The sequence below is a fragment of the Bos mutus genome, chromosome 10, assembly GCF_027580195.1.
Source record: "Bos mutus isolate GX-2022 chromosome 10, NWIPB_WYAK_1.1, whole genome shotgun sequence".
NCBI classification, from domain to species: domain Eukaryota; kingdom Metazoa; phylum Chordata; class Mammalia; order Artiodactyla; family Bovidae; genus Bos; species Bos mutus.
This window is the reverse complement of record NC_091626.1, coordinates 4,451,720-4,466,950: the sequence shown is the minus strand read 5'-3', so window position 1 is coordinate 4,466,950 and position 15,231 is coordinate 4,451,720. Positions and strand designations below refer to the sequence as shown.

At 38.7% G+C, this 15,231-nt stretch overlaps 1 protein-coding gene across 4 annotated transcripts in view; it reads right to left on the bottom strand.

Moving 5' to 3' along the window:
* The window catches only part of LVRN (laeverin), a 78,302-nt gene that overhangs the window by 32,133 nt on the left and 30,938 nt on the right, over positions 1-15,231 (bottom strand). For all 4 annotated transcript variants that reach the window (XM_070377205.1, XM_005901950.2, XM_070377206.1 and 1 more), the window contains 2 exons: positions 8,482-8,636; positions 7,085-7,198 (listed from right to left, as the gene is read on the bottom strand). In XM_070377205.1, coding sequence (XP_070233306.1) covers positions 7,085-7,198; positions 8,482-8,636 — 269 coding nt within the window. The remainder of the gene's footprint in view (positions 1-7,084; positions 7,199-8,481; positions 8,637-15,231) is intronic.

Below are 15,231 nucleotides of genomic sequence, written 5' to 3'. Positions count from 1 at the left end.
ACTTTGATTACGTTATCATCAAACTGAGCTTTTCTCACAAGGAGAAAGCCTGTCATCTAGAGAAACGCATGTCAAACTTTACTGACCATAAGGATCCCCTGGGGATCTTGTCAAATTGTATTCTAATTCAGTTGGTCCGTGCTGGGGCTGGGCTTTTTTTTTTTTTTGGCAACACCTTGAGACATGCAGGATCTTAAGTTCCCCCGACCAGGGATGGAGACTCATGCCCCATCCAGTGGAAGCGTGGAGACTTAACCACTGGATCACCAGGGAAGTCTGGGGTCTGTAGTTCTACTAAATGACCAGGTGATGCTGATGTTGGTATATAGCTCAAGAACCACACTTTGAGTAGCAAAGATTTAGAGGAGACACCTGCATAAAGTCTCACCTTACTCGTTAAGTATAGGTTTTATTATTTTAACACCTAAGAGTTCTTGAGAGTGTGCACTGTCGATCCCTGTGTTCATATAAACAGAATGAAGAAAATAATAAAAATAAAAAACACCCGTAAGTACACACCCTGCAATAACTCCCATTAGAATGCTGTTAATCCAGCTCTTTCTAATCTTTCCCCCTATTTATTCATTCTTACAGTTGTAAAAACTTTTTGTCTTGTTCATTTACTTATTATCACATTCATTTAGAAATTTTGCTGTCTTATCTTCATAACTATTCCTAATAATGGCTGCTGTATTGTAAATGAAACAAATATAAATTGGAAAGAAATAACCCCAAACTTAATCATGATTCTCACAGGGAAGATATAACTTTTGCAAAAGCAAAACACTAAAATAAACAAATGCACAGCTGCATAATACCCCTTCAGGTTGATGGACTATAACTGACTTAATCATTTGCCTACTGGGTAGGCATTTAAGTTGTTTCCAGTTTTTTTTTTTTTTCCTGTTATAGACAATGTATTAACGAATACTTTTGTACACATAACCTTTTCCATATTTTTCTTTCAGAATGGATTGTCTTTCTCTCTTGCGCCTGCCTGGCATAAGGTTTACATAATCTTCTTCGTTTCTTCCCAATCACACAAGATAACTGTGATGAGTGAGGCGAACATCTCTTACTCAACATTCCTCGGGTTTTTCTACTCTGGGCCTTCCATAAGGTGATGCTTGTCCCAGTCTGTTCTGGTCTTGTGGAAGGGAAACTCTATGTAAAAAGCAATATCAGCTTTTTAAAAAACATTATCTAGCTACTGCAGATAATGATTGGATAAAGCAAGTCTGTACACTCTCCATTTCTTTCTTCATGCAAGCTGTGAGATCCCAGAGGACAAACCTATTTCTATCATATCTATGATTATCCTAAGAAATGTAACAGTATTTATTATGAAATTTGTATGGAACATCACTGAAGTTGAAAGCATAGGGTCTGGAGTTGACCTACTTGGGTCTGAATCCCACTGCAGCCTCCTAGGGATTGTGTGACTCATAAAAGGCAACTAACTTCATCACTCTGGAAATTCAGTTTCACCTCTAAAAATGGGGTGAACACTGTCCTCACTGGATTATTATCAGGTCTAAATTAATTTATATAGAATATTTAGCACTGAGACTGGCAAATAGAATATGCTCAATAAGGGTTAACCACTACTGTAATTATATCATCATCATCATCATTAGTTCTTCAGAAGAGTGAATCAGATATTGTACATAATACACTCTAAGCACATAACGAATGCTTAGTAAATGATGGCTGTCACAACAGTACCCACTAAATACTCAATCTATTGAATGACTGCGTGAAACTTTTTCTTACAGATGAGGAATGAAAGCTCAGAAGTGTTCGACTACTTGCCTCAGCTGACAGTGATCATAAAAACATAGCGAGACCTGACTGGTTGCAAGGCCCCTACGTGCCCTTTCCCTCCAAGAGATCTGCTGCTCCCTTAGACCAGTCAGAAGAGGGATGCAGAAAAGCCAGTGAGTAGCAATGTGGACATGGAACAACAGACTGGTTCCAAATAGGAAAAGGAGTACGTCAAGGCTGTATATTGTCACCCTGCTTATTTAACTTATATGCAGAGTACATTATGAGAAACGCTGGACTAAAAGAAGCACAAGCTGGAAGCAAGATTGCCGGGAGAAATATCAATAACCTCAGATACGCAGATGACACCACCCTTATGGCAGAAAGTGAAGAGGAACTCAAAAGCCTCTTGATGAAAGTGAAAGAGGAGAGTGAAAAAGTTGGCTTAAAGCTCAACATTCAGAAAAAGAAGATCATGGCATCTGGTCTCATCACTTCATGGGAAATAGATGGAGAAACAGTGGAAACAGTGTCAGACTTTATTTTTTTGGGTTCCAAAATCACTGCAGATGGTGACTGCAGCCATGAAATTAAAAGATGCTTACTCCTTGGAAGGAAAGTTATGACCGACCTAGATAGCATATTCAAAAGCAGAGACATTACTTTGACAACAAAGGTTCGTCTAGTCAAGGCTATGGTTTTTCCTGTGGTCATGTATGGATGTGAGAGTTGGACTGTGAAGAAGGCTGAACGCCAAAGAATTGATGCTTTTGAACTGTGGTGTTGGAGAAGACTCTCGAGAGTCCCTTGGACTGCAAGGAGATCCAACCAGTCCATTCTGAAGGAGATCAGCCCTGGGATTTCTTTGGAAGGAATGATGCTAAAGCTGAAACTCCAGTACTTTGGCCACCTCATGCGAAGAGTTGACTCATTGGAAAAGACTCTGATGCTGGGAGGGATTGGGGGCAGGAGGAGAAGGGGACGACAGAGGATGAGATGGCTAGATGGCATCACTGACTCGATGGACGTGGGTCTGGGTGAACTCTGGGAGTTGGTGATGGACAGGGAGGCCTGGCGTGCTGCAATTCATAGGGTCGCAAAGAGTCGGACACGACTGAGCGACTGAACTGAATTGAGCAATGTTAGAGCTGGAGCTTCACGGGTCAAGAAACCAATTGGAATGTTCTGAATGCTTGATCATGACCCATTCATCCTGTATGTTAATAACTTTCAGCTGAACTTAGACCAGAATTAGAAAAAATGGAAATCTGTTTCTGCATGTTTCTGTGATGCTCTTTACTCAATTTCAATCTAACAACTGATTCAAAGGAAGCTAAAGTTCTGATTTCTTAAAGACCATTGAAACAAAGCCTTAAGCTTTTCAAAAACAAAGCTCATGGCAATTTTTTCAAGCTCCAAGATCCGATACTCTTCTGGCAAGGGTTATGATTCACTCAGCTCTACAAGTGATTGAGAAATGTACACTCAGAAAACAGTGATTAAGAACCAATGATAAAAAGAAATAAAACTAAATGGTATGAGAGGATAATCTTATCATCTTAGCTTCAAAAACATTGGTAACATGTTTTCATCAATGTTTCCCAGAAATGATAATATCTTAGCCATTTTTGTTGCATTAAAAGGTAACTGATTGATATTTATAGTATAGTCTATAAAGGACATACAGTTGAATCTAATTGTTTTAAGGACTGGAATGTCTTTCCATATTGACTCTCAACACAGAGGTAATTTGGGGTATAACCAAATGCTTTCAAAATAGTTACAGACAACACTAACCACGTGTAGATGCTACTTTATAAAAGAGATTTAAACAATTTTGTAGGTGTAGCATATATGGAAGGACTAAGACTTACTATATATATATATAGTTTACATATTTGAAAAGAGTCATAATGAACACGCTCACACACACTATAAGCCCCTTGAGAATGAGGACACGACCAGGAGTTTTCTCCCTAGGGTTAAAGACACGGGCTTTGCAGCTAAAGAAACCTCGGATTGAATCTCATCTCTGACCTTTAACAACTGTGAGATCTTGAACGACTTACCTAATACTTACACCCTCAGTTTCCTCAATAGAAGATAGAAAATAACTATACTCATAGGATTATTTTGAAGATGGATTAAGATGATGTATGTATAAGACTCACTCCACCAGGCAGTTGAGTCCCAAGTGCTCAGTGAATGGCATTAAATAATATTTTTGATTATTTATTAATATTTATTATCATCATTATCCTCATCTTCAGCCTAGACCCAGATCACTGGAATGTAATCACAGTTTCACCTCAACCAGGCAAAAGACCTTGGCCAAGTCAATTAACCTTTCAGTACTTCATTCTGCAGATCTATATAATGATGTCTAGCCCAGGGGAGGAAGAGCAGAGGTACTGTAGAGTGGCTGGACTATGTGATGGTGGGCATTTTATAGGATGTCCACAAAGGGCAGGAGGAAAATTCTTAAAGAGACAGAATACCAGACCACCTGACCTGCCTCTTGAGAAACCTATATGCAGGTCAGGAAGCAACAGTTCGAACTGAACATGGAACAACAGACTGGGTCCAAATAGGAAAAGGAGTACGTCAAGGCTGTATATTGTCACCCTGCTTATTTAACTTATATGCAGGGTACATCATGAGAAACGCTGGGCTGGAGGAAGCACAAGCTGGAATCAAGATTGCTAGGAGAAATATCAATAACCTCAGATATGCAGATGACATCACCCTTATGGTAGAAAGTGAAGAAGAACTAAAGGGCCTCTTGATGAAAGTGAAAGAGGAGAGTGAAAAAGTTGGCTTAAAGCTCAACATTCAGAAAACAAAGATCATGGCATCTGGTCCCATCACTTCATGGCAAATAGATGGGGAAACAGTGGAAACAGTGGCAGACTTTATTTTTGGGGGCTCCAAAATCACTGCAGATGGTGATTGCAGCCATGAAATTAAAAGACACTTACTCCTTGGAAGGAAAGTTATGACCAACCTAGATAGCATATTAAAAAGCAAACTGTGTACGAGACAGCAAAAGAGACACTGATGTATAGAACAGTCTTATGGACTCTGGGAGAGGGAGAGGGTGGGAAGATTTGGGAGAATGGCATTGAAACATGTAAAATATCATGTATGAAACGAGATGCCAGTCCAGGTTCGATGCACCATACTGGATGCTTGGGGCTAGTGCACTGGGACGACCCAGAGGGATGGTATGGGGAGGGAGGAGGGAGGGGGGTTCAGGATGGGGAACACATGTATACCTGTGGCAGATTCATTTTGATATTTGGCAAAACTAATACAATTATGTAAAGTTTAAAAATAAAATAAAATTAAATTTAAAAAAAGCAGAGACATCACTTCGTCAACAAAGGTTTGTCTAGTCAAGGCTATGGTTTTTCCAGTGGTCATGTATGAATGTGAGAATTGGACTATAAAGAAGTCTGAGTGCTGAAGAATTGATGCTTTTGAACTGTGGTGTTGGAGAAGACTCTTGAGAGTCCCTTAGACTGCAAGGAGATCCAACCAGTCCATCCTAAAGCAGATCAGTCCTGGGTGTTCATTGGAAGGACTGATGTTGAAGCTGAAACTCCAATACTTTAGCCATCTGATGCAAAGAGCTGACTCATTTGGAAAGACCCTAATGCTGGGAAAGATTGAGGGCAGGAGGAGAAAGGGACGACAGAAGATGAGATGGTTGGATGGCAATCACTGACTCGATGGACATGGGTTTTAGTGGACTCTGGGAGTTGTTGGTGGACAGGGAGGCCTGGCGTGCTGTGGTTCATGGGGTCGCAAAGAGTTGGATGGGACTGAGCGACTGAACTGAACTTGCAAAGTGGCATGGAACTGGGGCAGTAAAAGACTGCTACATCAGTGCTCCTCAGAAGCTACAATTTCACGAATAGGTAAAAAAAGTTTTTTTTTAAAGTTTCTGTGTGGCGAACAGAGGTCTGTCAATTTTTTATTCTGCCAAATTTTTAATAAACAAAAGATAAATATCATCTACTTACTATCTTCTTCCTTTCATAAAAGAGGGAAAAATTTACAACCAATATATTAATGGGCTTCCCTGATGGCTCAGACAGTAAAGAATCTGCCTGCAACGAGGGAGACCCGGGTTTGATCCCTGGTTTGGGAAGATCCCCTGGAGAAGGAAATGGCAATCCACTCCAGTATTCTTGAGTGGGGAATTCCATGGACAGAGGAGCCTGGCAGACTATATAGTCTATGGGGTCACAAAGAGTTGGACACGAATGAGTGACTTTCACTTTCACTTTCATAATAATAGAAAGAACAATCTTAGATTCTCCTTCAAAGTGAATAAATTTAGCCTGTAAGGATCTGACCAGTGGAAATCAGCATGTCAAGCGTCAATACACTCTAATGAGCAAGGGTATGGAGAGGAGAAAAGAGGCTAGAAGTAGAGCCTTGGAAACACTTGGGAGGGGAGAGGAAAAAAAGACCTGCAAAAAGCAGCAGAAAGAGCAGCTCTGAGCATCAGAGAGATGGCAGGAGGCAGGAACAGAGAGGAAGAAAGAAACCCTTACTTGGTGTGAAGAAATGAGGTCTGTGTCAAAAGATCATATTAAATCTAAACATTTAAACACTTAAATCAATTTAGCTTTATCATGCCATTCTGAAAGCATTACCTAACTACTCTAAATAAAATATTGGAATATAACTTTCAATTCAGATTTGCATACACATAAATTAATTTTCCATGTTACTATTTACTCAACATAGCAAAAGATTATCAGCTATAACAGATACAATGTCAGCTATGAGTATCATATGCAGTATCAGCTACATTATGGGTAATATAACATAGCATATTACTTATTATTAAAGTTGTAGATTACTGATTGCAAGTGCTTTAAAATTCAGTCTAGGTAGAAATTAATGAAAATAACCTAAAATCTAACAGTAGGGAAAATATTTTATATATATATATACACACACACATTCATATAGACACATCTTATAAAGTTATATGATAAAATACTAGGAAACTGTTAAAAATCTTATTTTCAAGGATGATCTAATGACCTGTGGAAAAGCTCTTGATATAGTATGAAGCAGAAAGGGCATTACACATTTCTGTGTAATTTTCTCTTCTAGGAATATTTACAATAATAAAAGCCTGACAAAAGAAAACAAATCAAAAACACAACATTGAGCATCTCTGATATTACAGATAATTTATTATCTCTATATTTTTCTGTATTTTACACACTTTCAACAATGAAAATTAACTACTATTATAATTAGAAGAAAAATTATAAATTAATTTAACAGACATACTTACCATTGGGAGTTTAGGATTGAAGTGGTTAATTATCCCAAATTCAAAATAAGATGCAAAACCTTCATTGAGCCAGATATTATTCCACCAATTCATGGTAACCAAGTTTCCAAACCACTTTTGGAGTTGGGGATGAAAAGAACAATCTTAACTTCAATTTAAGTAATATTTATTGTAATTACATGTTAAATAAATGTAAGGTCAAAGACAAAATTAAATGTAATTTGCTATCAGTGATAAAACTTGAAAACAGGACTCCAAAATCATGTTGTTGTTTTATTAATAACATGAAGTCATTCGTTTTTTTCTGTAAAATTTCACATCCAATGACTGGAAGCAATTTTTGCTTTAAAACTGTGATGCTGAGAAATAAAGTAAGCTAGAATAGCATTTCTTAAATTGTCCACTTTACTCCAAAGTTAAGTCAAAGTAGAAGGCCTGAATGTTCACTTAACACCTACTGAATGACAGCATCTCATACTCTAAACAGACTACATCAGAATTTTGCTGTAAGCAGTTGATTATGTTTTAAGGACATGATTTGATCTGCACCATGTAAGAATCACTCAAGTATTTGTTTCTGCAAAGTGGTCCAGTTATAATTATTTTCTGTTTGAGCTTAACAGAAGGAAAGTGTCAAATGATGATGAATAGAATCAGGAAAGATAAACACAATAATTTCCAAAACCAACAAATCCACACCCTGGTTTTTAACCAAATTCTTATAATAGCTGTGATGTACTAATAGTTAGCACCCTATTTTCTAAAACAATGTGTCACTTAGGCTATAATAAAAAATGACACTGTGAGTGATGATCAAGACTTGTGAAAATATGTGTTGACTGTGTAACAGGGTATAATTTAATCACAGGAAATCACTCCTCTCCAAAACTTCTTAGGGGTCCATATAACAAGAAGATAATTTCACAGTTTAGGTGACTGTCACCTCAGTGATACTAGTATATTGACTATAACCCTTTAACTTGTAACTTCTTGCAAAAAAAAAAAAAAAAAAAGTTTGTGACAATCTACTGATGAAATGGGATATCTTCTAGTGACTCCTTTGAATATCTCTATTTTAAGATGGAATGAAAAGCAGATGATCACAGGTCTGCTTGGTTTACTTTTCCTGAAGAGAACTTTGTGGCACACAATTACTCTTTGAATATACGACCTGCTACTGTTCTGAGATTTCTTATCACCATGATCTATCACCAAAAGTTCAAATCCACCCAGGATCTGATTACATAGATCCTTCCTTGTTTTCACTCACTGGACCACTTTTCAAGTTATTTTTTAAAATTTGGTGTATGGTATAGTTTGAGGAGTTTTTGCTGCTTTTGGTACAGAAGCTGGAGAATATTCTCGTGTGAAATAAGAAAGAACATTTTACCACATGCCTGATGTCCGATTTCGTGGGAGACAATATAGGAGATCATGATCTTTTTTTCTGTTAGTTTATCATTTGGTTGCAGCAACAATAACGACTCGTCAAATATCAAGAGTCCCCAGTTTTCCATTGCACGGTTGTCAAAAGTAGGCAAAGCAATTATATCTAAGTGGATTTAAATGGAGGGAAAATGAATCATCTCTTTCTAAAGATTTGAGTGTTCCAGATACAACATCTCAAAATGAAATCATAAAATTACTGAAATAAAATGCAAGTGAATATCTATAACTTAAGGGGCAGGAGAAAGGCATTAAAGACATAGAGAAGACAGAGTCAGAAAACAAATTGCTTTGTATGAAAATTAAATAGTTTTGATTAAGGACCTATATCCAAAATATACAAAGAACACTTGAAACTCAAAAATAAGAGAAAAACTTTACAGAATTAGCAAAAGATCTAAAGAGATAGTTCACTAAAGAGACACTTCACTAAAGAGACACACAAATGGCAAATGAACAGATGAAGATATGCTCAACACCATATGTCACTGCTGCTGCTAAGTCGCTTCAGTCGTGTCCGACTCTGTGCGACCCCAGAGACGGCAGCCCACCAGGCTCCACCGTCCCTGGGATTCTCCAGGCAAGAACACTGGAGTGGGTTGCCATTTCCTTCTCCAATGCATGAAAGTGAAAAGTGAAAGTGAAGTTGCTCAGTCGTGTCCAACTCCCAGCGACCCCATGGACTGCAGCCCACCAGGCTCCTCCGTCCATGGGATTTTCCAGGCAAGAGTACTGGAGTGGGGTGCCATTGCCTTCTCCATGTCATTAGGAAATTGCAAATTAAAACAACGAGATACCATGACACACCAGTTCAAAACAAAACATCGATGTTGGAGAAGATGTGGAACAATAAAAACACTCATCCGTTGCTGGTGAGAATGCAAAATGGTACAGCCACTTCAGAAGACAATTCGGCAGTTTCTTATAAAGCTGAACATAGGTTGGCTATACAGTCTAGCAATTGAGCTCCTAAGGATTTACCCAAATGAGTTCACAACTGAAGTCAGCAACACGCACGTGAATGTTTATAGCAGCTTCAATCGTAACTGCCAAAACTTGGACATAATCAAGATGTCTTTTAATAGGTGAATGGATAAATAAACTGGAAATGGCAACCCACTCCAGTACTCTTGGCTGGAAAATCCCATGGACAGAGGAGCCTGGTAGGCTACAGTCCATAGGGGTTGCAAAGAGTCGGACACAACTGAGCGACTTCAGTTCAGTTCAGTTCAGTACAGCCATACAACAGAGTACTATTTAGTGATAAAAAGAAATGAGCTATTAAGTTATGAAAGGACATGGATAAAACTTAATGTTACTAAGTGAAAGAAAAGTGAAAGTCGCTCAGTCGTCTCAGACTCTTTGCAACCTCATAGTCCATGGGGATTCTCCAGGCAAGAACACTGGAGTGAGTTGTCATGCCCTCTTTCAGGTGATCTTCCCAACCCAGGGGTCAAATTCAGGTCTCCTGCATTGCAGACAGATTCTTTACCAGCTGAGCCACCAGGGAAGCCCACTAAGTGAAAGAAGCCAAAAAGAAAAAGTTACACATGGTATGATTCCAGTTAGTACATAACATTATGGAAAAGGCAAAATTATATAGACAGTACAAAGATCAGTGGCTGTCAGGGATTGGGGGAAAAGAGGGGATGAGCAGGTAGAGCACAGGGGATTTTTAAGACAGTGAAACTATCGTCTGATACTGTGACGGTAGACATATGTCATTACTATGCGCTCAGTCACTTCAATCAGGTCTGACTCTTTGTGACCCACTGGACTGTAGCCCACCAGGCTCCTCTGTCCACGGAGTCTTCAGGTAAGAACACTGGAGTGGGTTGCCGCCCTCCTCCAGAGGATCTTCCCGACCCAGGGATCAAACAAACCCATGTCCCCTGTGTCTCCTGCACTGCAAGAGGATTCTTTACTGCTGAGTCACGGGGGAAGCCCTCGTTACTATATACATTTTGAAATTCACAGAACTGTACAACACCACAAAGAGTGAACCCTAATGTAAGCTATGGACTTTAGTTATAAAAATGTATCAGTACTGATTCATCAATTATAATTTTTAAAAATCCACACCAATGTACGATGTTAACAAGAGGAGAAACTAGGGGTGGGGGGAAGGGGAGGGAGAGGAGATATATGAGGACTCTTCACACTCTGGGCACACTTTTTTCATAAACTGTTCTAAAAAATTAAGTCTATTTAAAATTAAATATTTTAGTGCACCAAAAAAACACCACAAACAAATTTGAAAGGCAAAACACAGACTGGGGTAAATATTTGCAGCCTATATCACAACTAGAAAATATTTTTTCAATACTTAAAGAACTTTGATGAATCAAAAAGGAAAACGTGAACAATTCAATAAAGAAATAATTCAAACACCCAAAAATCTTATTTAAAATTCTCAGCTTCATTAGTATCAAAAGCAACAATTAAAACAATGATATAACAAGCTTTCAAATGTATGAAATACATTTTCAAATGTAATAATTAGTATTGGCTAGAATTTACAATTAGGTATAGGAAAACTGACACATAGCCTATTGATGAGGGTGTGAACTGGTAATTTTTCTGGAGCAGTCCAGCAAAATGCTTCGTAACTTTTAAAAATGTTCCTAACCTTTCAAATTTTGCAATTTCTACTAAGCCAAATAGCATGGATATTTGTAAACACATCCTTATGTTTTCTTTCATGTTTTAAAAGCAGCCCCCTCCCCCTCAGGAAAGGAAAAATCAGTCCAAATTTTCAACCACTGAAGATTAAATAAATTATTTTGTCAAATTGATATGTAGGCAGCCTATGAGTTAAAATGACAATAAAAAAGAACGGTTACCTGGATCATATTGCTTTATATTGTTAATTTTTTTTTAATCAAAGAACAATATCAATTCCATGGTGTCATTTTTGTTAAAAACAAAGAAGCAAATACAGAGAAAGATGGAAATTGAGACAAAGAACTAGACATCAAAATGTTACCCATGGTCATCTCTGCATGGCAGCATTCCAAGCGATTTTGCTTCTCTTTTTTGTGCTTTCCCTATCTTTCCAAATTTTTTACAGTGTGATCATTTGTTACTTCTAACACTAGAACAATACAAGTTTTGAAATTTTCCTTTGCTAGTGAAAGAAATATCATCGCTATAGTCCATGCTACATTTGCCTCATGAATGCTTTCGCTATGCTACGCTCAGTAATTTAGTTGAGTTTACACTTGGTTGAAGCTGACAGTGTATAGTAAGAAACATTCAGGTCATTATATATCCTCAACAGGTAATGCTCCATTATCTTTCGACATACTTAGTTGCCTCAGCCTGGGTTTCCCATTCTACTGGATAGTTTTCCATCGTGTGAATGACCCATATCCATTCTATCAGTGACCACTTTGGCTGCTTTGGGTTTGACACTAGTATGAAAAGTGTAGCTTCAAACATTCTTGCACATGTCTTCTGGCATGTATGTGCTCAAATTCCTCTTGAAGATATATCTAGGAATGGAATTTCTGGGTTTTAAGGTATTCTGATGATCAACATTGTAAGACAACAAACAGGTTTTTAAGTTGTAACAACTGATACTCCTTTCAACAGTGTCACTTTCTAACACTTGTATTTGTGAGAATGTCTACTCTTTGACAACTGAATAGGTTGTCACTGTGATCTTGGGTACTCATTTCTCAGACTGCTTAATGAGGTTAAATATTTCTTCAAAAGTTTGTTAGCCACATGTGTTTACCTTTTCTGTATAACATCTATTCATATATCTTTTACTTGTTTTTTTCCTATTGTATTTTTCTTATTAATCTGTAGGTGTTCTTTATATATTTGGGCTACTCCCATTACCACCTACTGTCCTTTCTTTTTTGTTTAACTGTTTCTTTAAAATTTACATATTTGTAATTGAAGGACAATTGCTTTACAATACTATGTTGGTTTCTGCCACACAGTCCTCTTTCTGCTGAGACTTCATGCTGACTTTATGAGTCAGTGCTGTCTCCTCCTTCGCATTTGTTTTCTTCTGTCTTTAACATGTAGATGCTATCTGCGAACTCAGCTACCTGAACAGAGCCTCTACCATCTACTGCTTCTGCATTCAGAGAGCACCTAGAAAATAGTAGGTGATTTTCATTTACTCAGTAGAGTCTCACTAATTATGGTAATTATGTCACCACTTTATGATTTATAGACAACTTGAGTTTTATAAGAGAAGACTCTACACATGGACATCACAGATGGTCAACACCGAAATCAGATTGATTATATTCTTGGCAGCCAAAGATGGAGAAGCTCTATACAGTCAACAAAAATAAGACCAGGAGCTGACTGTGGCTCAAATCATGAACTCCTTATTACCAAATTCAGACTTAAATTGAAGAAAGTAGGGAAAACCACTAGACCATTCAGGTATGACCTAAATCAAATCCCTGATGATTATACAGTGGAAGTGAGAAATAGATTTAAGGGCCTAGATCTGATAGATAGAGTGCCTGATGAATTATGGAATGAGGTTCGTGACATTGTACAGGAGACAGGGATCAAGACCATCTCCATGGAAAAGAAATGCAAAAAAGCAAAATGGCTGTCTGGGGAGGCCTTACAAATAGCTGTGAAAAGAAGAGAAGCAAAAAGCAAAGGAGAAAAGGAAAGATATAAGCATCTGAATGCAGAGTTCCAAAGAATAGCAAGAAGAGATAAGAAAGCCTTCCTCAGCGATCAATGCAAAGAAATAGAGGAAAACAACAGAATGGGAAAGACTAGAGATCTCTTCAAGAAAATTAGAGATATCAAAGGAACATTTCATGCAAAGATCAGCTCGATAAAGGACAGAAATGGTATGGACCTAACAGAAGCAGAAGATATTAAGAAGAGGTGGCAAGAATACACAGAAGAACTGTACAAAAAAGATCTTCACGACCCAGATAATCATGATGGTGTGATCACTGACCTAGAGCCAGACATCCTGGAATGTGAAATCAAGTGGGCCTTAGAAAGCATCACTACAAACAAAGCTAGTGGAGGTGATGGAATTCCAGTTGAGCTATTTCAAATCCTGAAAGATGATGTTGTGAAAGTTCTGCATTCAATATGCCAGCAAATTTGGAAAACTCAGCAGTGGCCACAGGACTGGAAAAGGTCAGTTTTCATTCCAATCCCAAAGAAAGGCAATGCCAAAGAATGCTCAACTACTGCACAATTGCACTCATCTCACATGCTAGTAAAGTAATGTTCAAAATTCTCCAAGCCAGGCTTCAGCAATGGAACTGTGAACTTCCTAATGTTTAAGCTGGTTTTAGAAGAGCCAGAGAAACCAGAGATCCAATTGCCAACATCTGCTGGATCATGGAAAAAGCAAGAGAGTTCCAGAAAAAATCTATTTCTGCTTTATTGACTATGCCAAAGCCTTTAACTGTGTGGATCACAATAAACTGTGGAAAATTCTGAAAGAGATGGGAACCAGATCACCTGACCTGCCTCTTGAGAAATCTGTATTCAGGTCAGGAAGCAACAGTTCCAACTGGACATGGAACAACAGACTGGTTCCAAATAGGAAAAGGAGTATGTCAAGGCTATGTATTGTCACCCTGCTTATTTAACTTATATGCAGAGTACATCATGAGGAACGCTGTACTGGAAGAAACACAAACTGGAATCAAGATTGCCGGGAGAAATATCAATAACCTCAGATAGGCAGATGACACCACCCTTATGGCAGAAAGTGAAGAGGAACTCAAAAGCCTCTTGATGAAAGTGAAAGTGGAGAGTGAAAAAGTTGGCTTAAAGCTCAACATTCAGAAAACGAAGATCATGGCATCCAGTCCCATCACTTCATGGGAAATAGACGGGGAAACAGTGGGAACAGTGTCAGACTTTATATTTTTGGTCTCCAAAATCACTGCAGATGGTGACTGCAGCCATGAAATTAAAAGACGCTTACTCCTTGGAAGGAAAGTTATGACCAACCTAGATAGCATATTCAAAAGCAGAGACATCACTTTGCCAACAAAGGTCCGTCTAGTCAAGGCTATGGTTTTTCCTGTGGTCATGTATGGATGTAAGAGTTGGAGTGTGAAGAAGGCTGAACGCCAAAGAATTGATGCTTTTGAACTGTGGTGTTAGAGAAGACTCTTGAGAGTCCCTTGGACTGCAAGGAGATCCAACCAGTCCATTCTGAAGGAGATCAGCCCTGGGATTTCTTTGGAAGGAATCATGCTAAAGCTGAAACTGCAGTACTTTGGCCACCTCATGCGAAGAGTTGAGTCATTGGAAAAGACTCTGATGCTGGGAGGGATTGGGGGCAGGAGGAGAAGGGGACGACAGAGGATGAGATGGCTGGATGGCATCACTGACTCAATGAACGTGAGTCTGAGTGAACTCCGGGAGTTGGTGATGGACAGGGAGGCCTGGCGTGCTGCAGTTATGGGGTCGCAAAGAGTTGGACAGGACTGAGCAACTGAACTGAACTGAACTGAGTTTTATTGCTTCAAAAATACAAACTTTGCTGAGATGTACAATATATATCATTAGCCTGCTATGGTTCAGATCAGATCAGATCAGTTGCTCAGTCGTGTCCGACTTTTGCGACCCCATGAATCGCAGCACGCCAGGCCTCCCTCTCTATCACCAACTCCCAGAGTTCACTCAGACTCACATCCATCGAGTCAGTGATGCCATCCAGCCATCTCATCCTCTGTCTTCCC